The 24,264-nt window shown below is 50.0% G+C and overlaps 3 protein-coding genes across 3 annotated transcripts in view; 2 read left to right on the forward strand and 1 right to left on the reverse strand.

Moving 5' to 3' along the window:
* The window catches only part of LOC137456512 (zinc finger protein 850-like), a 231,161-nt gene that overhangs the window by 124,889 nt on the left and 82,008 nt on the right, over positions 1-24,264 (forward strand).
* LOC137456480 (olfactory receptor 14A16-like) lies at positions 12,106-13,047 on the forward strand (the record flags this gene model as incomplete). Its single annotated transcript, XM_068167946.1, has 1 exon — positions 12,106-13,047. A coding segment is annotated over exon 1 (915 nt), but the record flags the coding sequence as incomplete, so codon positions are not given.
* LOC137456470 (olfactory receptor 14A16-like) lies at positions 19,398-20,330 on the reverse strand. The gene has a single exon (XM_068167937.1). The coding sequence runs from the start codon at positions 20,328-20,330 to the stop codon at positions 19,398-19,400; it is 933 nt and encodes a 310-aa protein (XP_068024038.1).

A 24,264-nucleotide genomic window follows, 5' to 3' on the forward strand; every position in this document is an offset into this window, starting at 1 on the left:
GAGTTCCATCCTCCAAGGTTTCTGTGGAGCTGCAGGGCAGTGCCTGTGTGCAGAGGTGGAGAGGCAGAGTCCCAGCACAGCAGCAGTGCCAGGGAGCCCCAGAGCTTGGGTTGTCCTCAGCTGCTCTTTCTGTCCTTCCACCCTCTCCTGCTGAGCCTCTGTGCTGGGGCAAGGCCTGAGTGCTCTGGCAGCTTGGGCACTGTGCTGCTGGGTGGCAGTTCTGGGACTGCAGGCCAGGGCTGCTTGTGGGACAGAGCTGTGCTCCAGAGCAGCACTGCTATCAGAACAGGAGGTCTCCTCATGCCTTCATACCCCAACCCCCTCCCATTACAGACTGCACCTACTCAGAGTCCAAGCTGGATACCCTGACCCCCTTCCAGTATAAACTCAGCCCAAACATGGTTCCTTTAACCCCTCCCAGCACAGATGTGGCCTCATCCCAGCACAAAATGGATCATACTGTCCTCTAGCACTGCAGCCGGGGTCCCATCCCAGCACAGAATCTATCCCCTGTCTCCTTTCCCAGTACTGAATGCATCCATCCCAGTACAAACTGCACACCCTCATGCCCTCTGAGTGCAGTCTGGGCCCTGTCCCAGTCCAAACAGGGTCCCTTTCATCCCTCCAGGTACACATTAGGTCTTGTCCCAATAAAAAGTGAATCCCCATATGCCCTTACAGTGCTGCCTGGGCCCTGTTCCAGTACAAGCTGCGTTCCCTGGGCACATTCCAGTACAGTCTGGTCCTCACATAGTACAGTTGGGAACCATTTATCCCCTCCCAGTACAGACCTGGTCACATGTCAGTACAAACTGCATCTCCTGAACCTTTCCCAGCTCAGATGTGCTCTTATCCCAGGACAAACTGCATCTCTTTGCCATCTCCCATACAGTTTCCTGTGTCACTACAAAGTGCATCCCTTGGACCCTTTCCCAGTTCCTACTGCATCCCTCCACATGTTAACTGTGTACTCTGGTTCCAATCCAGTACAGACTGGGCCCACTCCCAGTACAAACTGCATCTCCTGACTCCTTCCCAGTACAGACTAGGCCCTGTCCAAGACAAACTGGTGCCCTGATCCCATCCCAGTAAAGTGCAGGTCCTGTCCCAGAGGAAATGGATCCAATGGCATCACCCAGTACAGACTGGGGACCTGCCCAGTGCAAACTGCATCTCCTGATCTCCTCCCAGTACAGACAGGGTCTCATCCCACAGCAAAGTTGAAGCTCTGACCCCCTCCAAATATCAAGTGCTTCGCTCCCACTGCAAACCAGGGAACAGGACTCCTTCCCAGTACAGACTGTGCCTGCTCCCAGGAAAAGCTGCACCACCTGAACCCCTCCCAGTACAAGCTGCATTCCTTAACCACGCCCCAGGCAGACTGGGAACCATCCCAAAAAAGCCTGAGTCCCCTGGACACATCCCAATACAGTCTGGGACTCATCCCATTACATATTGGGGTCCTTAATACCCTCCCACCACAGCCTGGGCCCTGTCACAGTCACAATTCCATACCCTAATCAAACCAGAGTCCACTCTTGGCCAACTCCCATTTGAAAGTGGGTCCCATTAACATCTCCTAGTACAGCCCAGGCCTTGTCCCAGGAAAAACTGATTCCACTCATCCCATCCTGTGCTGTTTAATACTTTCATCAGTGCTATAGACAGAGGAATGGAGACACCATCAGCAAGTGTGCAGATGCCACCAAGCTGAGTGGTGCTGTTGAGATGACAGAGGGACAGGATGGTATCCAGAGTGGGCTGGACAAGCTGGAGAGGTGGTGCCCAGGTGATCCTCATGAGGTTCACCAAGAGCAAGAGCAGGGTCCTGCAGCTGGGCTGGAACAATCCTCACTATCAATACAGGCTGGGAGAGGAGGTGTTAGAAAGCAGCCCTGAGGAGAAGGTCTTGGGGGTGCTGGTGGGGGAGAAGCTGGACAGGAACAGGTAGTGTGAGCTTGCATCCCAGAAGGCCAATGGGAGCCTGGGCTGTATGCTAAGCAGCATGGCCAAAGGTGGAGAGAGAGGATCCTGCCACTTTGCTCTGGTAAGACCTCCCCTGAAGCCCTCAACACAGGAAGGACATGGAGCAGATCCACAGGAGGGCCACAGAAATGATCAGGGGCTTGCAGCAGCTCTGCTGTGAGGACAGTCTGAGGGAACTGGGGGTGTTCATCATGGAGAAGAGGAGGCTCTGGGGAGACCTAATAGCAGCTTTCTAGTACCTGAATAGGGATAAAAAAAGGATGGAGAGGGACTGTTTGCAGAGGCCTGCAGGGACAGGATGAGAGGCAATGGCATCAAACTAGAGAAAAGTAGATTCAAATTGGATATGAGGAAGAACTCCTTCACTATGAGGGTGGTGGAACACTGGAACAGGTGGCCCAGGGAGGTGATTGAGGCCTCTTCCTGGAGATATTCAAGGTGGGGCTCCCAGTTCAGACTTCCTGTGCTCTGACCCTCACCTGCATCCCCTCCCACCCCTGACTGATCCTGCTTGGCACCTGGCACAGGGCAGGGGCAGGGAGCTGCCAGAGGAAGAGGAGCAGGAGGTAGCCTGTGGCTTAGAAGCTCATGGACACCAGGAGCAGATGGGTAACAATACGGTGGGCAGCTCAGCTGTGCCTCAGGATCTCCTGCACAGCAGCAGGCATGAGGATGGGCAGGGGCTGGGAGGTCACTGCTGGCTCAGCAGCTGATAGGGCAGCAGCAGGGAGAGGGCTGGAAAGGGACTGGGAGGTCACTTCTTGCTGCAGCAGCTGAGAGGGCAGCCCCTGGCTCCTGCCTGGCCTCTGTGCTTTAGGCCTTCCAGCTGCCAGAGTCCCCAGCAGGGCATCAGAAGGCATGTGGTGGACAAGGGACTTGTGTGACTCCCTCTCCCTAAGCACCTGGTGGCTCCTGCAGGAATAGCCTTGGAGCTGGGTTGTCACCTCCCTGCCACCTGAGGGCCTGATGGGACAGCAGCAGGGACAGGGCTTGGCTGTGGCTGCCGGAGAAGCTGAGAGGCAGCAGCAGGGACCTGCCTTGGAAGGCCAGGGAAAGATTTCTTGTGCCTGTGAGCTGCCAGGCCACATGCAGGCTGAGGCCTTGGGCCAGCATTGGGACATCAGGGATGGCTGAGAAGCTCCTAGGGCAGGAGGAGGCACATGGTCAGGAGGTAAGTGTGAGGTCACTGCAAACTCCAATCCCTTTGTATCATTGGCCAGCAGCAGGCCCAGGGCTGGGCTGGGGACTGTGCTATCCTTTGTGCCTGCCAAGCAGAAAGGCAGCAGCAGCGAGGTGCCTTGACTGTTGCTTTGGAGATGGAGACTCTGCTCAGTGCCCAGGCAGAAAAGCCTGGGCACTGGCCTGGGATGAAGCAGAGCCTCAGCAGAGTGTAGAAGGCCAAGTGCAGCTGGGCTGTGGTAGCAGGAGTGTGGCCACCCAGACACAGAGGTTGTCCTCCCCATGCACTCAGCACTGCTGTGACCACATCTGCAATATTGGTGTCTGGCTGTGGAGTTCCTTAGTCTGGAGGAATGGAGAGATACTGCAGAACCTCCCTAGGAGATCTGCCTGGATGGAATTTGGAGTCTCCATATAGAACCTGAGGCTGCTGAGCTTCTTTTGCCTGGTGAAGTGAAGGCTCAGGGGTGATGTGCACCTGCTTGAAGGGGGGTGTCAGGTGATGGAGCTTTTCTTGGTTGTGGACACAGAAGGAAGCCTTCAGAAAGTGCAGCTTAAAGGTTCAGACTGGAGGCCAGGAAAAAGAAATGTCACTGAGGGAAGAGCTATGGTGCAAGAGGTCACCCAGAAGTGGTCTGGACAGCCCTTGTCTGACTTTCTGTGTCAAGGAATAGGCAGCAGGAGTGGAGAGGCCTGAGTGAAGGTGTGGAAATGTCAGGGGGAGAGCTGGCTGGGGAAGCCAGATAGATGACAACAGCCTGAAGGGAAAGAGCTGCAGGCATGGAACAGTGTAGCATAGCTTGCAGGAGGGATGGCCAAGGGCTCTGGCAGGGCTGAAAGGCTCAAGTGGGACAAGGTCATGATACTGTTCCTTCTGGCAGCAGCTTCTGCCACCATGGCTGATGAGAGGAAGTTTTAGTTGGAGGCTCTCAGGATCTTCCTCTCCAAGGCCTGAAGGTCAGAGCTTGGCCTTTCTCTTTCCTAAACCAAGGCCAGGATTTGTTCAGCTGCACTTTGCCTTTGTCTGCCTTCAATCATGGCCTCCATTGAGCTTCTCTAACCATCCCTGGGAGGCTTTGTTGCTAATGGCCCCCAGTGAGGCCAATTAATACTTGAAGGAATTTTTGTTATGCTTCTGACTTCTTGAGCAGATTCCTTCAGTCTCCTCTCAGTGTGTGAGGCTCAGGCAATGATCCCCAAGTGCCCTAAGAGCTATTTGTGTCTTTGTGGTTTTCTTCAGGATTTCAAAGTGCTCCTCACAAAGCTCCTTTATTTTTTATTTCATATCAAAGGTAGAGTATTCTGTTAGCTTTCAGTTCAGAGCAGAGATGATAATTCACCAAGTGACACTGACCCAGGCTGTCTCACCAGGACATCTGCACTTGCAGGGAAATCTGTCCTTCAGGTCTGACATTGAATGGACAACTTTGCTCCTCACCCTCCCCAACCTCTCCATTGCTGTCCCTGCCCAATCCCATCCAAGGCTTCCCAGGCATTGAAGCCTCTGGGTTTTGCCAATATCATGGGCACAATGCCAAGGCACAGTAGCTTCACTACTACAGGTTGGGCTGTCTATATCTGTGGTAGGGATTCACTCCTCTGTCCATCAGGTCCATGGGCAGTAGCCATCACTAGTTCCATGGGACTAAATGTTTGAATTCTGGGGCTTCCATATATTCCTCATCAGCTGCTCTACAGTAAAAACTGCTTGTGCCAGCCATGAGCCCAGCTGTGCCTTCAGCTATCAGCATGTCTTGTAATAAGACCATTGGTCTGTTCAGCCACACCATTAGCCTGAGGATAATATGGGGTAGGAAACACTCCTTTAATTCATTCTCCTTGCACCCAGTCTTGCACTGTGCTCACTGTGAAGTGTGATCCATTGGCACTTTGGACACACTCAGGCACAGGTAGAATGCTGAACCATTTCTCCAGAGCTTCAATCCTTTGAGCTCCTGTGGCAGTACTGAGAGCTGTGGCCATGGTTCATCCTGAAACCACTTCTCCTCCTACCAGGACATAACTTTTCCCAGAGGAGGGCTTCAAAGGGCCAACATAATAAATTTGCCAGGGGCTCCAGAGTCTTGTTGTACCTGATCTGTTGGGGAGAGGCTTGGTTTGGGTGGTTGGCCTTAAGCCTTACCCAACATTGTGGACAAGACGTAAGAATTGTTTCAAACTGACTATCCTTGAGGCTGACAGTCAGAATAGAGTTTGGCCTTCCCCGGGTGGCCTCTTCTGATGTGCAGCCACTCAGCCAGTCTTGCTCAATCTTTCCCTTCATTGTTCACCACAGGAATTTTTGCTGGCTGAGCCGCCTGCTGGTTCCATTTTGCAGCAGCTCTTCCCTTCTGTGCATAGCCTTTGACCCATCCTACCTTTGAGGGCCTTGAGTGACCTATTTCTCAGAACCATTGCCAGTCTCCAGCTCTCCAGATTGATTAGATTCCCCCTGACACATCCATTCAGTGGCACCCTTGTAAGCTGCACAGGAATCAGTGTGAATAGCAGTGGCACCATTCTCTGCTGCCAGCATGAGTGCAGGGCAATGCTTCTACCTGTGCACCACCTTCCTCTGTCACAGTCTTCCCAGTACCAACCTCCAGCTTTCTGTTGCCATTTGCATCCCATACAGTGGGTGGAGTCAGCTGTGAACCACACTCTTCCTGCATTTGAGTCTGTGGTCAGCTCAGCTGCTGCCTTAGTTGCAGACAGTTCATAGGGCAGACCTAACAGCACTGTGTCTGCAGTCCCAGGCTGTGGTAGGTTGGAAACTTCTGCTGGAGCCTTTCTCATTTTCCAGTGACTGTCCAGTGAGCAGCATTCAAGCCAAGAAAGACAAGACAAAAAGAAGACATCAGGAATCTGATCAAGATCCATTCCTGGCCAGCCCTGCAGCTTGCTTCTCATCAAGGGGTCATTGTCTTCCTTCACAGTATCACAGTATCACTTAGGTTGGAAAGGACCTCGAGGACCATTGAGTCCAACCTATCAACACAGACCCCATGACTAGACCATAGCACCAAGTGCCACGTCCAATCCCCTCTTGAACGCCTCCAGGGACGGTCACTCAACCACCTCCCTGGGCAGCACATCCCAATGACGAACGACTCGCTTGGTGAAGAACTTCCTCCTCACCTCGAGTCTAAACCTCCCCTGGCGCAGCTTGAGACTGTGTCCTCTTGTTCTGGTGCTGGTTGCCTGGGAGAAGAGGCCAACCCCTTCCTGGCTACAACCACCTTTCAGGTAGTTGTAGAGGGCAATGAGGTCACCCCTGAGCCTCCTCTTCTCCAGGCTAAACAATCCCAGCTCCCTCAGCCTCTCCTCATAGGGCTTGTGTTCAAGGCCTCTCCCCAGCCTTGTTGCCCTTCTCTGGACACGTTCAAGTGTCTCAATGTCCTTCTTAAACTGAGGGGCCCAGAACTGGACACAGGACTCAAGGTGCGGCCTAACCAAAGCAGAGTACAGGGGCACTATGACCTCCCTGCTCCTGCTGGCCACACTATTCCTAATGCAGGCCAGGATGCCATTGGCCCTCTTGGCCACCTGGGCACACTGCAGGCTCATATTCAGGTGGTTGTCGATCAGCACACCCAGGTCCCTCTCTGTTTGGGAGCTCTCCAGCCACTCCAACCCCAGCCTGTAGCTCTGCATGGGATTGCCGTAGCCAAAGTGCAGCACTCGGCACTTGGACTTGTTGAATGCCATCCCATTGGACTCTGCCCATCTGTCCAGTCGGTTGAGGTCCCTCTGCAGAGCCTTTCTACCCTCTAACTGACTAACATCTGCCCCTAACTTTGTGTCATCTGCAAACTTGCTGATGACTGACTCTACCCCTTCATCCAGATCATCAACGAATATGTTGAAGAGGACAGGGCCCAGCACTGATCCCTGGGGGACGCCACTGGTGACTGGCCGCCAGCTGGATGTGGCACCGTTCACTACCACTCTCTGGGCCCGGCCCTCCAGCCAGTTCCTAACCCAGCACAGAGTGTAATGGTCCAATCCACGGGCTGACAGCTTAGTCAGCAGTTTGCTGTGGGGGACGGTGTCAAAGGCCTTGCTGAAGTCCAGGTAGACCACATCCACAGCCTGCCCCACATCCACCAGGCGGGTCACCTGATCATAGAAGGAGATCAGGTTGGAGAGGCAGGACCTGCCCTTCCTAAATCCATGTTGGCTGGACCTGAGCCCTTGGCCATCCTTCAGGTGTTTTAATTAGCAACTGCTCCTTTCTTCTCTTTCTTACCCTCTCTGGGGAAAAAGGGGAGAGAAGGAGGTACAGGGGGGGAACCCTCCTGCAGCAGGGGGAGGGGACTTTCGTTCCTGTATTACTTTGCTGTATATTTCTGTGTATATATTGTAAATACTGTAAATTGTATATATATATACCCTGCATTCTCTAATACTGCTTGTAAATACAGCATTTCCTTTTTGCTCCTCCAGCTGTGGCTAGCTCTGGTTTTGTTTATTTCTCTTTCTTGTTGTGGAAGGAAGAAGGCTGAGCCTTCCTCTCAAACCCACGACAAGAGTAAAGGGAAAGAAACCTATCTTGCAGACTTGCAAGGATGCTGTCTGGTTAATTGGAGACATCATGGCTGAGAAGGAGCTGTCTTAAAGATAAACATTCAGAACTAGGAATTTGTTTTCTTCAGATAAGAAGCCTGGACAACTGAGCATGGGTGAAAGTGGATGCTTTGACCCTTGAAGGGATTTGACTACCTATTCTAAGACTCATTATCATATGCCTGCCTTCCATTTAGCATAAGTTTGTTTATGTAGATGATGTAACTATGTAAGATGAAGAAAGCTATTGTAAGGCTGCTGTGGAGGTGGAGTTTTGTCCCCTCTCCAGCCCAGCACGCTGCTTTGCTTGCCTTTTATTGCCTTTTATTACCTTTTTATGATCTTTTAGTTCCAATAAAACTGTTACCAAAAACTTTTACCTGGAGTCATCTATAACACTCTGCACAGCTGTGCTCTGTCTGTGCTGGTGGGTGCTGACCTTCAACTAACCAGATAAGAAACTAATTCTTGCATACGCTTTGAGCTAACAGAATTTCCTCCTTGATAATTACCTTTTCTCTCTCTAACCCTTTCTAGGAAAAAAGGGAGGAATGGCTAGAAGGGGGGATAGTTGGGGAGACCCTCCTTGTTGGAGGAGGGAAAGGTTTTCTCTGTTATGTTCTTTGCTGTACATTTCTGTATATATTGTAAATCCTGTATGTTGCATATAGATTCACTGCATCTCATCCTGATTGTAAATACAGCTTATATTCATTTTTGCTTCTCCAACTGAGTTAGCCATGGTTTCTTTGTGGGGGGGAGAACTGAACTTTCTCTCACCACCACAGGGAATGTTGGGGGAGACACCACACAGCAGGCTATGGAAAGCTGTCTACACCCTGAATTATTTAACCATCTCTCTGAGTGGTATGAACCCTGCCATAGTAACTCATTTCTTGTCATTGCAGTCTGTGAGCAATCCTTTGGCAGAAAAGGCCCCAGTGTGGGGCTGCAATTTACAGACCCTTGATTGGGAAGGCCCCTGGGATCTTGTGACCTGGGGCCATGGCTATGCTTGTGTTTCCACAGGTGCCAGGGTCCAGTGGGTCTCTGCTTGTTGTGTTTGGCCTACTCCAGGGCATGATCAATGGAAACAATGCCCTCAGCCCACAACCAGTAAGTCCATGGGATAGCAAAACATTTGGGCAGCACTGCTGCATGCAGTAAATCAAACCTGGAATTTAAATGCCTGTCAAGATTAAATTGTAACATACCAGTAAGGTGTTTTGAGCATCAGGACATGTGGATGATAATTTGCTCTTGGCCCCATTAGAGCCTCAAGAATTAGATATTTCAGGGACTTTCCAAGCAGAAAGCTGTGTGTACCTGCAGCATAGATCTGGAGCTGATCTAGTACTATGATCTTTAATCACACTCCCTTTGCCTTAAAGCCATGCAGGCTTAGCCTAACTGCTGAATGAGATGATCATGGTGGTTTGAAGAACAAAGCTGAACACATAGCAGTCAGGGTAATCTTGCTTCAAATTGCTAGAGCAAAGCACCAGCTCAGCTAAGGGAACTGGCATCTTGGGTTGCAAAACAAGACAAGGAAAGATCAAAAGTGTTGCTTGAATGAGCCACTGATGAGGACAGTGTCAGCCATGCCAGGCTGCAAAATCGAGCTGCTGTTGGTTCTTTGTTATCAGCTCACGGTCAGGGCTGGACAGAATGTGATGGTCTGTGTTGTACACACTGAAGTGATCATTCTATACATAGACATAAGAGTATTACAAACTGGGTTGTGAATATTGCTGATTGGATTGATCCTGGTGTTGGCAGTGCCCTGTTCATTCTCATGCCTGCAAAGGGCCCTGCAGAAGAGAATGAGCCCTGGGCAAAAAGGAGGAATTGTAGATAAAACAGGTGACCATGGGCAGCTTTAACCTTGAACTAAGCAGAGCTCTGCCCTTGACTCAGGAATGGAAACAACTCCAGGCAAGAAGATCTGTGAACAACAAAGAAAGAAACAGAGAGAACTCCCCAGGCTACCAAAAGGGGAAGAGAGGTGCCTGGACACCCAGCCTAAACCAATCACTTAAGGACAAAGGGCACAATGGACACAGAAAGAAAAAGATATAAGCCATGATGTGTGTGAATCAAGTGGCCTCTGCTGAGGGCTGGTGCTTGAGCACATCTTGGTGTCATCCTCTTTCTCAGCCACCAACACTGCACAGCCTTAGCTGTTGAGTTTTTCCAGTTCTCTGAGTCACTGCCTCCTGTTGTTTGTTTGGAGAACCTTGAGTTTCCCCTTCCATCAGCTAGCCAGGAGAAGTTTTCCTCACCTTTCACTGCCTGTTTTGGAATCTCTTGCTTTTGTCACAAGACATTGGTTTGGTCACCAGTTGTGCTCAGACTTTTCCCGAACCTCCACAAAGTGCAGCTCAGAAAGTTCAGAGTGGAGATGAGGCCAAAGAAATGTCCCTCAAAGGGCAGAGCTGCTATGCATGAGGCCATCCAGAGGTGTCAGGAAATGGCAGGGAGAGCTGAGACAGCTCAGGGAAGGGATGGGAATGGCAGGGGGAGAGCTGGGTGGGGAAGAAAGATTGGTGTCAGCAGCCTGAAGGGAAAGAGCTGCAGGCATGGGACAGTGTAAGAGAGGCTGCAGTAGGGATGGCCAAAGGCTCTGGCAAGGCTGAGAGGCCCAACAGGACCAAGGTCTTTGTGCCCTTGGCTCTGGCAGTTACCTCTGCCACCAAGGCATGTGAGGAGAAACTTTGCTTTGAGGCTTTGAGGTTCTTCTGTTGCAAGGGCAGTGGTCAGGGCTTGGCCTTTCTGCTTCACAGACCAAAGGCAAGTTTTTCTGCCCTGTACTTTGCCTTTGTCTCCCTGCAATCCTGGCCTCTAACAAGCTGCTCTAACGAGTCCCTGGGGAGCCTTTGTCAGTAACAAGCCTCAGTGAGGCCAATCAGTGCTTCAAGGTACTTTGGAGTTTTCTTCTGACTTGGACTTCTTGAGAAGCTTCTTGGCAGTAGCTTGGCAGAGTCTCCTGGCAGTGCCTAAGGATGATGTCATCAGCCCTAAATACTCCATGGGGCTCATTAAATACTTCTGAACCTCTAATTATTGCCAAGGTTTCTGCAGCTAATTGGAGAGGTTTTTATTGCACAAAGTATCTGATAAAAATGATTTTTAAGGGTACATTTCCTTCCTTTTCAGCAGGAGTTGTCTCTTTGGAAGCAAACCACAGCAAAAGCTGACAAGGTCCTACCCTGATCACTGCTCATCCTCACTCCCCACTGCACCCAGCAGAGCCCAGAGCCATAGGTGAGGGACAGGATGTGCCTTGCCAGGGGCTGCAGGTCAGGGCTTGGCCCTTTGGATCAATGAAACCCCTCCAGGTTTACTCAACAGCAGAGCTACCTTTAGCTGCTTGTCCTGACCTGTCAGCACTGCCTCAGTTCTCTGCTCTCACCACAGCCTGGAGATGCTTCAGTGCCTCCAGTGATGCTTCCCTTGCATCCACTCTGTCCTGCTCTAACCAGAGCCTGGGGACCCTTTCCCAGTATGCTGCACTGGGACCTATTAAAAGCAGAAGAAGCTTCAGAGTTTGAAGATGATTTTGACTTCTGGAGAGGTTGCATCAGCTTCTCAGTCTCTGAAGTTCATGGAATTGACAGCAAAGCCACCAGAGGGCTCCTTTAAAATACCTGGGGTGGTCCTTTTGTGCTGAGCCAAGCCAGGCTCCTCGGCTGGAAGGTGTTGCTGGCAAGCAGGCAGAGCTGCAGAGAGACAGCTCTGGCCCGGAGATGCTCCTCTGCACAGCACAGCAGGGCTGAGGACACTGCCAGAGGATCTCAGGGACATGAGGAAGGCAGAGAGAGCTTCAAGCAGTCCAGCACTGGGAGGGTGACTGAGAGCTTTCTGGAGGAGAAGTCACTGCAGTCACTGACACTGTGAGGCTGTGGGTGCAGGACACTGCAGCTGTAGCTCCTGGAGGCATCTCCATCTTGGCAGCTGATGCTCAGCTGAAGGCTCCTGAAGTGTGCACACAGAAGGAGGACCAAAGGCCTTCAGTTCCATCCTGTGAGCAGCAGTGAGCAGAGCTGGGTAAGGAGAAGGCTTCACTCTCAGCCCCTCTGCCTTTTCTCTTCCCTTCACTGCCTCTGCAGCACTGCAGGCCTGCTCCCTGTTTCTCCACCTCTCCATGGGACTCTCATTCCCTGGGTTTGGGCTGTTCACCACTTCCTTTTCTGACACCAGAGGAATCTTCATGGCAATTCTGGGTCTCTGCTGCATTTGAAGCTGTGATGAACTCTGCCATGGGTTGGTAGTGATGGGACTGAGCTGATCCATTCCTCATGCAGCTCAGGGACAGGGGTTACAATGAGGCTAAGAGAAGTGTGCCCTAACTTGTCACTGTCTTTCCCTCCTTGGACAGGTCTCCATGCCCCGAGGCAGCAGATGGCCAACAGCAGCTCCATCACCCACTTCCTCCTCCTGCCATTCTCAGGCACAAGGCAGCTACAGCTCCTGCACTTCTGCCTCTTCCTGGCCATCTACCTGGCTGCCCTGCTGGGCAATGGCCTCATCATCACCACCGTAGCCTGGGACCACCACCTCCACACCCCCATGTACTTCTTCCTCTTCAACCTATCTCTTCTTGACTTAGGTACCATCTCCACCACTGTTCCCAAGTTCATGGCCAATACCCTGAGGGAGTCCAGGGACATCTCCTATGCAGGATGTGTTCTCCAGGTCTTTCTGTTTGCCTTTTTCATTTCAACAGAATTTTCTCTCCTCACCACCATGTCCTACGATCGCTACGTTGCCATCTGCAGACCCCTGCACTATGAGACCCTCCTGGGCAGCAGAGTTTGTGTCCACCTGGCAGCAGCTGTCTGGGCCTGTGGGATTCTGTATTCTCTGCTGCACACAGCCAATACATTTTCCCTGCCTCTCTGCCAGGGCAATGCTGTGGAGCAGTTCTTCTGTGAAATCCCCCAGATCCTCAAGCTCTCCTGCTCCACATCCTACCTCAGGGAACTTTGGCTTATTGTGGCCAGTGTCTGTTTATTCTTTGTCTGTTTTGTGTTCATTGTGGTGTCCTATGTGCAGATCTTCAGGGCAGTGCTGAGGATCCCCTCTCAGCAGGGACGCCACAAAGCCTTTGCCACCTGCCTCCCTCACCTGGCTGTGGTCTCCCTCTTTCTCAGCACTGGCTTCTTTGCAAACCTGAAGCCCTCCTCCATCTCCTCCCCATCCCTGGACCTGGTGGTGTCAGCTCTGTACTCAGTGGTGCCTCCAGCAGTGAACCCTCTCATCTACAGCCTGAGGAACCAGGAGCTCAAGGCTGCCCTGAGCCAACTGATCACTGGATGCTTTCAGAAGCAATAAACTCTTTGTCTTCTCCTGCAGAGCAGTTCTGATGTCACTCAATGCAGGCCCAGCCTGGTTTCTCGAGTTCTGGCTGCTGCTGGGGCTGTTCCCCTTGTGAGAATGTTGTTCCCACACAAATGTCTTTCCTCAGACCATTTCTGCTTCAGTATTGTCCTGTCTGCTGTGACCCAGAGGCTGCAGACATCAGGAGCTGTGCTCCCTGTGTGTGCTGAGCATAATAAAGGACCCTGCAGAGAGTTATTTCTCTTGTTTCCTTCCTCCAAGGCTTCTGTGGAGCTGCAGGGCAGTGCCTGTGTGCAGAGGTGGTGAGGCAGAGTCTCAGCACAGCAGCAGTGCCAGGGAGACCCAGAGCTTGGGCTGTCCTCACCTGCTCTTTCTTCCCTTCCTGCCTCTACTGCTGAGCCTCTGTGCTGGGGCAAGGCCTGAGTGTCCTGGCAGCTTGGGCATTGTGCTGCTGTGTGGCAGTGCTGGGACTGCAGGCAGGGACAGGCCAGGGCTGCTTGTGGGACAGAGCTGTGCTCCAGAGCAGCACTGCCACCAGAACAGGAGGTCTCCTCATGCCTTCACACCCCAACCCCCCTCCCATTACAGACTGCACCTACTCAGAGTCCAATGTTTTTCTGCAGTCCATTTCTGATTCAGCACTGGTCTGTCTGATGTAACCCAGAAACTGTAGACATGAGGAACACTGTTCCCTGTGTTTTCAACACAATGAAGCACCTTTCAAGGTTTGTTTCTCTGAGCACCTTCCTGAAAGCTTTCTCTGATACTGCAGGGCAGTTCCTGTGTGTAGAGGTAAAGAGGCAGAGTCCCAACAGAGGTTGCTGGGCTTGTCCAGCCTGGAAAAAGGAAGATCTTGGGAGGAATGATCAGCAGCAAGGCTCTGATCCTGGGAAGAATGTGTCAGGCTCTTGTCCATTGTTCAGGGCACTTGGACAATAGATAATGGTCTGAAGCTGAGGAGGTTCAGGCTACACAGAGAGAGAAAGTTTTCCAACATGAGGATAATCAACCCCTGGAAGCTGTTCTCCTGAGAATTTGCAGGAGCTCTGCCCCAGCAAGTGACCACTACATGTTTGGCTCAAACCCTGAGGAATCTGCTGTGATGCTGGTTGGAGCTGGAGGTTGGTTGAGGCACCTCCTGAAGTCCCTTCCAGCCTGACTGCTGCTGTCCTCCCTTGCACTTCATAGCTTCCAATTAGGGAAAGCTCTTGGACTCTCCCTGATCACAGCACTCATTCCCAGCAAGTGCAGAGCTTTCTCACAGGGTATCCCAGCCAGCACTGACCACATCCTTTGCTTCACTCAAGATCTTCTCTGTTACTGTTGTAATACACTCCACAGAGAACCTCTGACCCTCCTGGCCTTGCACTTCTGGGGTTGTACCTTCTGATGGTATTGCTGAGGTTCCTGTGGTATTTAGCCCCTTGGGTGGCAACTCCATGGAACAGTTTTCATTCCATGCCTGTAGTGTCCTGCAATCCACACACTGTTAACTTGTTTGAGGCACTGGCCCTCTAACCTTAAATGCTGTCATGCTGGGATTCCAGTCCACAGGGACCTCGACACGTGAGTGGATTTGGCCATCAAAGGCCTCCTGAAGTTTCACAAGGCCAAGGCAGGCAAGGTCTGCACTGGGGCAGAACAACAAGGCTATGCTTGACCTCCTCTTCACCAACAGGGAAGGACTGGTGGGCGATGTGGTGGTTGGAGGGTGTTTGGGGTCCAGTGACCATGAGATAATTGAATTCTCGGTTTTTGGTCAAGCCAAGAGGGGCGGCAAGAAGACCTCCACTCTGGACTTCCGGAGGGCAGACTTTGGGTTACTCAAGGAACTAATTCAGAGGGTTCCTTGGGATAAAGCCCTTAAAAACAAAGGGGTCCAGGAGAGCTGGACCTACTTCAATGAAGAATTGTTGAAGGCTCAGGGACAGGCTGTGCCAATGTGCCAGAAGATGAGCCACCGGGGCAGACGGCCAGCCTGGATGGTTCATGAACTTTTAATGGAACTGAGGGAAAAAAAGAGGGTGTATCACCTTTGGAAGTGAGGGGAGGCAACCCACAGAATGTTTAAGGATGTTGCTAGGTCTTGTAGGAAGAGAATTAGGGAGGCAAAAGCACACTTGGAGCTTAAACTGGCCTCTACTGTGAAGGACAACAAAAAGTCCTTCTATAAATACATTAATAGTAAGAGGAAGGGGAAGGACAACCTCCACTCCTTGGTGGATACGGAGGGGAACATTGTAACCAAGGATGAGGAAAAGGCAGAGATACTTAACACCTTCTTTGCCTCAATTTTTACTAGAAGGGCAGAACGTCTTCCTGACAGCTGGCCTGCAGAGCTGGCAGAAGGAGCCAGGGAGCTGCACAGTTTCCCTATGTTCCATGAGGCGGTAGTTGGAACTCTCCTTAGCAGCTTGGATCCCCACAAGTCCATGGGACCAGATGGGATTCATCCTAGGGTGCTGAGAGAGCTGGCAGATGAGCTGGCCAAGCCACTCTCCATAATTTTCCAGCAGTCCTGGCTCACTGGCGAGGTCCCAGAGGACTGGAAGCTGGCCAACGTGGTGCCCATCCATAAGAAGGGCCGGTTGGATGAGCCAGGGAATTACAGGCCTGTCAGCCTGACCTCAGTGCCAGGCAAGATCATGGAACAGGTCATCCTGAGTTCAATAACACAACACTTACAGGATGGCCAAGGGATCAGGCCTAGCCAGCATGGATTTAGGAAGGGCAGGTCCTGCCTGACCAACCTGATCTCCTTCTATGATCAGGTGACCCGCCTGGTGGATGTGGGGAGGCCTGTTGATGTAGTCTACCTGGACCTCAGCAAGGCCTTTGACACTGTCCCCCATAGCAAACTGCTGGCCAAGCTGTCAGCCCATGGCTTGGATGGGAGCACTCTGCATTGGGTTAGGAACTGGCTGGATGGCCGAGCCCAGAGAGTGGTGGTGAATGGTGCCACAGCCAGCTGGCAGCCAGTCACTAGTGATGTGCCCCAAGGATCAGTGCTGGGCCCTGTGCTATTTAACATCTTTATTGATGATCTGGATGAGGGCATTGAGTCCATCATCGGTAAATTTGCTGATGACACCAAGCTGGGGGCAGTAGTTGATCTGCTGGAGGGTAGAAAGGCTCTGCAGAGGGACCTCGACAAGCTGGGCATATGGGCAGAATCCAACGGCATGAGATTTAACACATCCAAGTGCCGAGTTCTGCACATTGGCCACAACAACCCCATGCAGAGCTACAGGCTTGGGTCAGAGTGGCTGGAGAGCAGCCAGGCAGAGAGGGACCTGGGAGTACTGGTCGATGGCAGGCTGAACATGAGCCTGCAGTGTGCCCAGGCAGCCAAGAGGGCCAATGGCATCCTGGCCTGCATCAGGAACAGTGTGGCCAGCAGGAGCAGGGAGGTCATTCTGCCCCTGTACACTGCACTGGTTAGGCCACATCTCGAGTACTGTGTCCAGTTCTGGGCCCCTCAGTTTAGGAAGGAGGTTGACTTGCTGGAACGAGTCCAGAGAAGAGCAACAAAGTTGCTGAGGGGTTTGGAACACAGCCCTGTGAGGAGAGGCTGAGGGAGCTGGGGTTGCTTAGCCTGGAGAAGAGGAGGCTCAAGGTTGACCTTATCACTCTCTACAACTACCTGAAGGGAGGTTGTAGACAGGCGGATGATGGTCTCTTCTCCCAGGCAGCCAGTACCAGAACAAGAGGACACATTCTCAGGCTGCGCCAGGAGAGGTTCAGGTTGGATGTTAGGAAGAAGTTCTATACAGAGAGAGTGATTGCCCATTGGAATGGGCTGCCCAGGGAGGTGGTGGAGTCACCATCACTGGAGGTGTTCAGGAGGAGACTTGCTGGGGTGCTTGGTGCCATGGGTTAGCTGTTTGGGTGGGTTGGATTGGTTGATGGGTTGGACACGATGATCTTGAAGGTCTCTTCCAACCTGGTTTGGTTTATTCTAAAAATATTTTTAAAGTTTTTTTTCTTTTTGAATGTTATTATTTTTATTTTTTAAATATTATTTTTAATTTTAATTTTTATTTTAAGAATTTTATTTTTTAAAGTATTTTTCTTAATTTTAATTTTTAATCCAATTTTTAAAATTTATTATTTTTTGATCTTATATTATTTTTTAAAAAATATTTTAATTATTTTTTGTACACTTGTTTTCAATTTTTAAAAATTTATAAATTTAAAAAATATATTAATTTTTTATTTAATCTATTTTTAATTTTTTTAATTTTATTTTGTTTTGCTTTTATTATTTTTTACCTTTAAAAATATTTTTTACATAATTTTTATTTTTATTTTATTTTTTAATATTTTAATTAATTTTTAATTTTTAAAATGTTAACTATTATAAATTTAATTTTTAAATTCTAATTTTTAATGTAATTAATGTTTTTAATATGCCTTTTAAATATTTTTCTTTTGTTGTTATATGTATTTTTTGGTCTATAATTTTTAATAATTTTTTAGATAATTTTATTTTTCTTTTAAATCTTTTTTTATTTATTGATTTTTTTATAGCTTTTAGTTTTTCTTGAATTTTATTGAACATAATGTAATCTTATATTAATTAATTTTTTATGTTATTTTATAATATAATTTTTTAATTAAGTTTTTCATTAAATTTAATTTTTTTAATTGTTTTTATTTTAGTTTTTGCCTTTTTTATTTTCTTTTTAAACTTTTTTGTATTTAATATTTTATTCTTATTTTTAATTTTAAATTTTTGTAAATTTTTTTCTAATAATCCTTATGTTTTTTGTTAATAGTTATTTTTTGTTAGTAATCCTTATGGTTTTTTGTTTGTTTTGGTTTTTTAAAATTATTATTATGTTAAATTGTTTTTATATTAAATATTTTTCTTTCTTTTTCACAATTTGATTTATTATTATTATTATTATTATTATTATTATTATTATTATTATTATTATTATTATTATTGCTATTATTGCTATTATTGCTATTATTGCTATTATTGTTATTTTTTTATTTTGTACTTTTACTTTGTAGTAGTACTTTGTGCTATTAGCCAAACACCAAACTTAGGTGCGAGAGGCAATGCACCAGAATGGACTCTCCAGTCTGTCTATTAGCTGAGGAAGGAGGTGGATGTGGAAAGTTTAATCCATCTGATTGGTGCCTAAAGACTGAGGACAGTGGGGAGGCAGCAATAAAATATAGCCACCAACAGCAGGAAAACAGCTCATGGGCCAGTGCAAACCTGGGAAGGACTGGAATGGGACAAATTGTCTTGGTTGCCTGGTGGGCCATGGGTCAAACGAGTGTCATTCTTCTCTCTTTGTGCAACAGCAGCTCTAATCTTTCTACCATGTCTGATACCCTGGTTTGTATGGCTTATTCATCCTGCAGTCAGGCAGGTGCAGGTTGTAGCCATATCAAGTGAGCCAGAAAAGGCTATAAAAAAGAGCAGTATGATGTATCTGCAAATAAGACCAACATCAGAAATGAGCCAAGAGGAAAGGATTAAGTTAATGATGAATGAATATTGTGAAGACAATTATTAAAGCAAGGAGAGGAGGGATTGATGGGATTAAAAGGAGGTAGTGTCTTTACAAAGGAAGAATTGGCTAAGACGGAGTTGGAAGAGAAAGGGAGGAACCAGACAGTTCCCCTTCTTTATGTGTATGTAAATCACAAAGGGGCCTCTGCTGAGTCCCTTCCCTTGAACCTTGCTGTAAATCAGTAGGGGTCTGTCTGAAGATAGCAGACACTGAACACAGCCTGAACTGCTGAACTTTTAGGCCAGAGCACAGGCTTAACAGACTGCTGAATATTAAATTCTGCACCCAGAGAAGTGGAGAACCTAATTTAAATGAGCATAGGATGTATGAAGCAGGGAGGGTTCATGTGAAGGGGGACATGTAGCAGGGGTTTTGGGAAAGACTAAGTCCTGAGTACCTGAGCCAGTGGGGAAAAGGAGAGGGAGGCTTGTGCCCAGAAATGTAGGATGAAAGGGGAGCTGTGCCTTCAGCAATGAGAGAGACCCCACAGGGAATTGTTCTGTGGACTCTCCCTTTATTCAAATAAAGTTTTACAAGACTCCTCTGTCTCTGTTATGAACTTGTAGATGGGAAGAATTTTTCCTTGCATGTTGCACACCCAGGGAGCACAGCTGCTTCTATCTGCCGTCTCTGGGTCACAGCAGACAGGCCAGCACTGAATCAGAAATGGTCTGAAGAATGACTCTGGCAGGGAAACAACATACTCACAAGGGTAACAGCACCAGCAGTAGCCAAAAAGAGAGAAACCAGACTGTGAGTGACATCAGAACTGCTCTCCAGGAGAAGACAAAGAGTTTATTGCTTCTGAAAGCATCCGGTGGTCATTTTCCTCAGGGCATCCTTGAGCTCCTGGTTCCTCAGGCTGTAGATGAGAGGGTTCACTGCTGGAGGCAACACTGCGTACAGTACTGCAAGCACCAGATCCAGGGATGGGGATGAGATAGAAGAGGGCTTCAGGTGTGCAAGGATTACAGTGCTGACAAACAGGGATACCACAGCCAGGTGAGGGAGGCAGGTGGCAAAGGCTTTGTGATATCCCTGCTGAGAGGGGATCCTCAGCACTGCCCTGCAGATCTGCACATAGGACACCACAATGAACACAAAACAGACAAAGAATAAACAGGCACTGAGCACTATTACCCAAAGTTCCCTGAGGTAGGATGTGGAGCAGGAGAGCTTGAGGATCTGGGGGATTTCACAAAAGAACTGCTCCACAGCATTGCCCTGGCAGAGAGGCAGGGAAAATGTGTTGGCTGTGTGCAGCAGAGCATAGAGAGCCCCACAGCCCCAGACAGCTGCTGCCAGGTGGAGACAAACTCTGCTGCCCAGGAGGGTCTCATAGTGCAGGGGTCTGCAGATGGCAACATAGCGATCATAGGACATGGTGGTGAGGAGAAAATACTCTGTACCAATTAGGAATACATAAAAGAAGACCTGGAGAACACATCCTGTGTAAGAGATGTCCCTGGTGTCCCTCAGGGAATTGGCCATGGATTTGGGGACTGTGGTAGAGATGGAACCCAGGTCAAGGAAGGAGAGGTTGAGGAGGAAGAAGTACATGGGGGTGTGGAGGTGGTGGTCCCAGGCTATGGTGGTGATGATGAGGCCATTGCCCAGCAGGGCAGCCAGGTAGATGGCCAGGAAGAGGCAGAAGTGCAGGAGCTGCAGCTGCCTTGTGCCTGGGAAGGGCAGGAGGAGGAAGTGGGTGATGGAGCTGCTGTTGGCCATCTGCTGCCTGTGGGAATGTCTAAGAAAGAAAAGAGAGCAAAACTTGATGACAGACTCCTCTGAGAAGAAGCACTGCAGGGGGCACAGCAATCCCACAGCTGAAAATGATTTGCTGTCTGCTATGTTCTGGCTGAGGCTGCTGTGAGGAGCAGGAGCTCAGTCCATGTACTGCCAAGGGCTCATCTTGGCTCTGCTACACTGGAGCTACAGTGCCCATCAGGCTGTTCCCTCTGCCCTGCACTTTTCCCTGTGCTGCCTGGCAGATTTTATGCCCAAATTAGCCTTTAGGACTTCCCCCCAGCTCTCTGTGCTCTGAGGAGAGCAGGGCAGCACTGCTTCAAAGGACAGTTCTGTGAACTCTTCTCTGTCCCAGCCCAGAGGTACAGATGTGAGAGACAGAGTAGGACACAGCCGCTCCTGAAGAGAATCAAAGGACTCTGGGAGCAGAGTGCTGACCCCCAAGGAAAGGCTCAGCACTGTCCAGTACACTATGGGAGATCTGGGCCTTCCTGGGAGCAGCTCCAAGCCCAGCAGGATGGGCAGAGCAGTCAGGGATCCTGGAGATGAGATGTTCTAAAGAGTCATTGCCCAGCAGACAGAACCCAGAGGCATCTGCAGAGAAGCACTGAGAGAGCAGCCTGAACACAGCCTCCACAAGGGCTTTTTGGCATCTTCCCCTCATCCCCAGCCCATCCCTCTCCTGCCTGAAGCTGTCACTCTCAGGAAAGGCTCAAGATCACCTCAGACTCACCCTGTCATCAACTGCAATGACTTCTTCTCTAGTGAGCTCGCAGCATCCTCCCAGTCCTGGCTGCCTTGAAGCTCTCTCTGCTTTCCAGATCTCTCTGAGATGCCCTGGCAGTGCCCTCAGTCCTGCTGTGCTGTGCAGAGGAGCTGCTCCTGGCCAGATCTCCATGCAGCCCAGGAGCCTGGCCCAGCTTAGCAGCAGATGATCAGCACAGGGCATTTAAAGGAGCCCTCTGGTGGCTTTGGTGCCAGGTACACCTCAGGGACGGAGAGGAAGCTGATGAAACCTCTGCAGAAGTCAAAGTTAGAGTCAAACTCTGAAGTTTCTTATAGTGTTAATAGGTTCCACTTGGGGACACTACAGGGAAAATGACCTCAGGGTCTGGTAAGAGCAGAGAAGTGAGACAGTGCTGACAGGTCAGGACAAGCACCTAAAGGTGGCTCTGCTGCTGAGGAAACCTGGAGGGGTTTCATTGATCCAAAGGGCCAAGCCCTGACCCTCAGCCCCTGACAAGGTAGATCCTGTCCCTCACCTGTGGCTCAGGGTTCTGCTGGTAGCAGTGGGGAGTGAGGATGAGCAGTGAGCAGGGTAGGACCTTGTCAGGTTTTGCTGTGGTTTGCTTGCAAAGAGACAACTCCTGCTGAAAAGGAATGAAATGTACCTTTAAAAATACTTTTTATCAGATGCTTTGTGCAATAAAAACCTCTCCAATTAGCTGCAGAAAACTTGGCAATAATTAGAGGTTCAGCAGTATTTAATGAGCCCCATGGAGTATTTGGGGCTGATTACATCATCCTTAGGTACTGCCAGGAGACTCTGCCAAGCTACTGCCAAGAAGCCTCTCAAGAAGTCCAAGTCAGAAGAAAACTCCAAAGTACCTTGAAGCACTGATTGGCCTCACTGAGGCTTGTTACTGCCAAAGGCTCCCCAGGGACTCGTTAGAGCAGCTTGTTAGAGGCCAGGATTGCAGGGAGACAAAGGCAAAGTGCAGGGCAGAAAAACTTGCCTTTGGTCTAGGAAGCAGAAAGGCCAAGCCCTGGCCACTGCCCTTGCAATAGAACCACCTCAAAGCCTCAAAGCCAAGTTTCTTCTCACAGGTCTTGGTGGCAGAGGCAACTGCCAGAGCCAAGGGGACAAAGAACTTGGTCCTGTTGAGCCTCTCAGCCTTGCCAGAGCCCTTGGCCATCCCTACTGCAGCCTCTCCTACACTGTCCCATGCCTGCAGCTCTTTCCCTTCAGGCTGCTGACACCAATCTTGCTTCCTCACCCAGCTTTCCCCCTGCCATTTCCATCCCTTCCCTGAGCTGTCTCAGCTCTCCCTGCTGTTTCCTGACACCTCTGGATGGCCTCATGCATAGCAGCTGTGCCCTTGGAGGGACATTTCTTTGGCCTCATCTCCACTCTGAACCTTCCAAACTGCACTTTCTGAAGGTTTTGGTCTCTTCCCACTCCCCAGAAGAGCTCCATCCTCTCTGAAACCACCCTTCAGCCATGTGCACACTGCTATGGCAGTGCCCTGAGCCTCCATTCAGCAGGCTGAAGCAGCCCAGGTCCCTCAGCCTCTCCACAGAGATGTCAATCTCCATCCTGGAAAATCTCCTCTGCAGCCTCCCCAGTTCCTGGCTTCCCCTTCGGACTTCTGAACTCTGCACCTAGATACCAGGAATCCAGATGTGGCCACAGCAGTGTTGAGTCTGGGGGAGGACAATTCCTGTGCCTGGGTGGTCACTTTTCTCCTGCCACAACCCATCTGCAGTTGGCCTTCTTCCCTGTGTGCAGGGTTTGTTCCATCCCAGGGTATTTGGAATAGGGAAAAGAACCTCTGTAAAGTCTTGCTCAGTATTGCTCTATGAAATGCAGACAGGCCTTAGGCCTGGTCCTTGAAATGGGAGCTTAGGAGAAGACAGAGGCTTAGGGCCTGCTCTTGAAGGCAACATTTGCCCCAGCTCTTCCCAGAGAGGTCCTTGCTGTCCCCTGTTCTGCTCCCTCAAGCAGACCAGCACTCACACATGCCCTGCACTATAACAGCCATGCAAACAAAGCTGACCAAGCTCAGGGTTATTGTTCCAACCAACTTCCTGAGTCTGAAGCCCAAGGCAGGAATCCACAACCATAGCCAGGCCCAGAGCTCTGAGAAGCCCCAGGTGGTGTCTTCCTTTTGCACCTCATGCAGAATCTTCTTGGTTCCCTTATCTCACTGATCATAGAATGGGCTGGGCTGGAAGGGACCTCCAAAGGTTATCTTGTCCAACCTTCCCAGGGACATCCTCAACTAGATCAGGTTGCCCAGAGCCCTGTCAAGCCTCACCTTGAATCTCTCCAGAGATGGGACCACAACCCCCTCCCTGGGCAACCTGTTCCAGTGTTCCACTACCCTCATGGTGCAGAACTTGTGCTGGCTCCTCCTTCCTGCACAATCCTGCTTTGTTCCCCTCTCTCACCCATGTCTGTGGATGTCCTTCCTCTCTGATCCATGGAAACACAACAGCTTGTGTTCAGTGCTGTGCCCACTCCTCCTTCTGAGGCAAAGACCATGCCTGGAGCCATTCCCTCCTGAGCAGCTATTTCTGCAACCTGTTTCACTCCTCCCTGGGAAGCTGATCCTGCACCTGCAGTCCTATTCCAGAGGACTGGGAGAGCAGAGATCTTCACCATGGCCAATTCTGCTTCACTTTCTCCTGAGCAAGGCAGAAACCATCAGGCAAAGCTGTGCCAAGCAGAGGCCCTTTCCTCTGCAGCATTGTTTCATTTGTGCCATTTCACATCTCCTTGGACCCAACTTGGAGTCTCTCACTGATCAGCCACAGTTGTATTTGGGAGCACTGCCCCAGGGGCACAGATTCCTGACCAGCTGAGGGGTAATCTTTTCCTGCCTTTACTGCCACATCTCCAAGACTTTCCCTTTCCTCCTGGTGCTGCCCACCCTGTGTGTTTGTTCCTTATTATGGGATGGTGACAGCCTGGATGGATGCACAGCCTGAGTGTTTTTCCCACAGAGGTGCCTTGACTTCTGGCAGTCAATGTTTGCCAATCAGTTAGGTTGCATCTCTGGACACATTTGGAATCTCTCTTTTTTGGATCAGGAGCCTCTTCCATCCCCATCCTGTGCTTCTAATTCTGGATTATCCTTAAGGGAAGTGTTCATCCACAAGCTTAACAGGAGCCACCAGTGTGCACTTGCAGCCC

Source organism: Melanerpes formicivorus, unplaced genomic scaffold (genome assembly GCF_026170545.1).
Source record: "Melanerpes formicivorus ecotype bairdi unplaced genomic scaffold, bMelFor1.0.p_v2 SCAF_126, whole genome shotgun sequence".
In the NCBI taxonomy this organism is placed as follows: domain Eukaryota; kingdom Metazoa; phylum Chordata; class Aves; order Piciformes; family Picidae; genus Melanerpes; species Melanerpes formicivorus.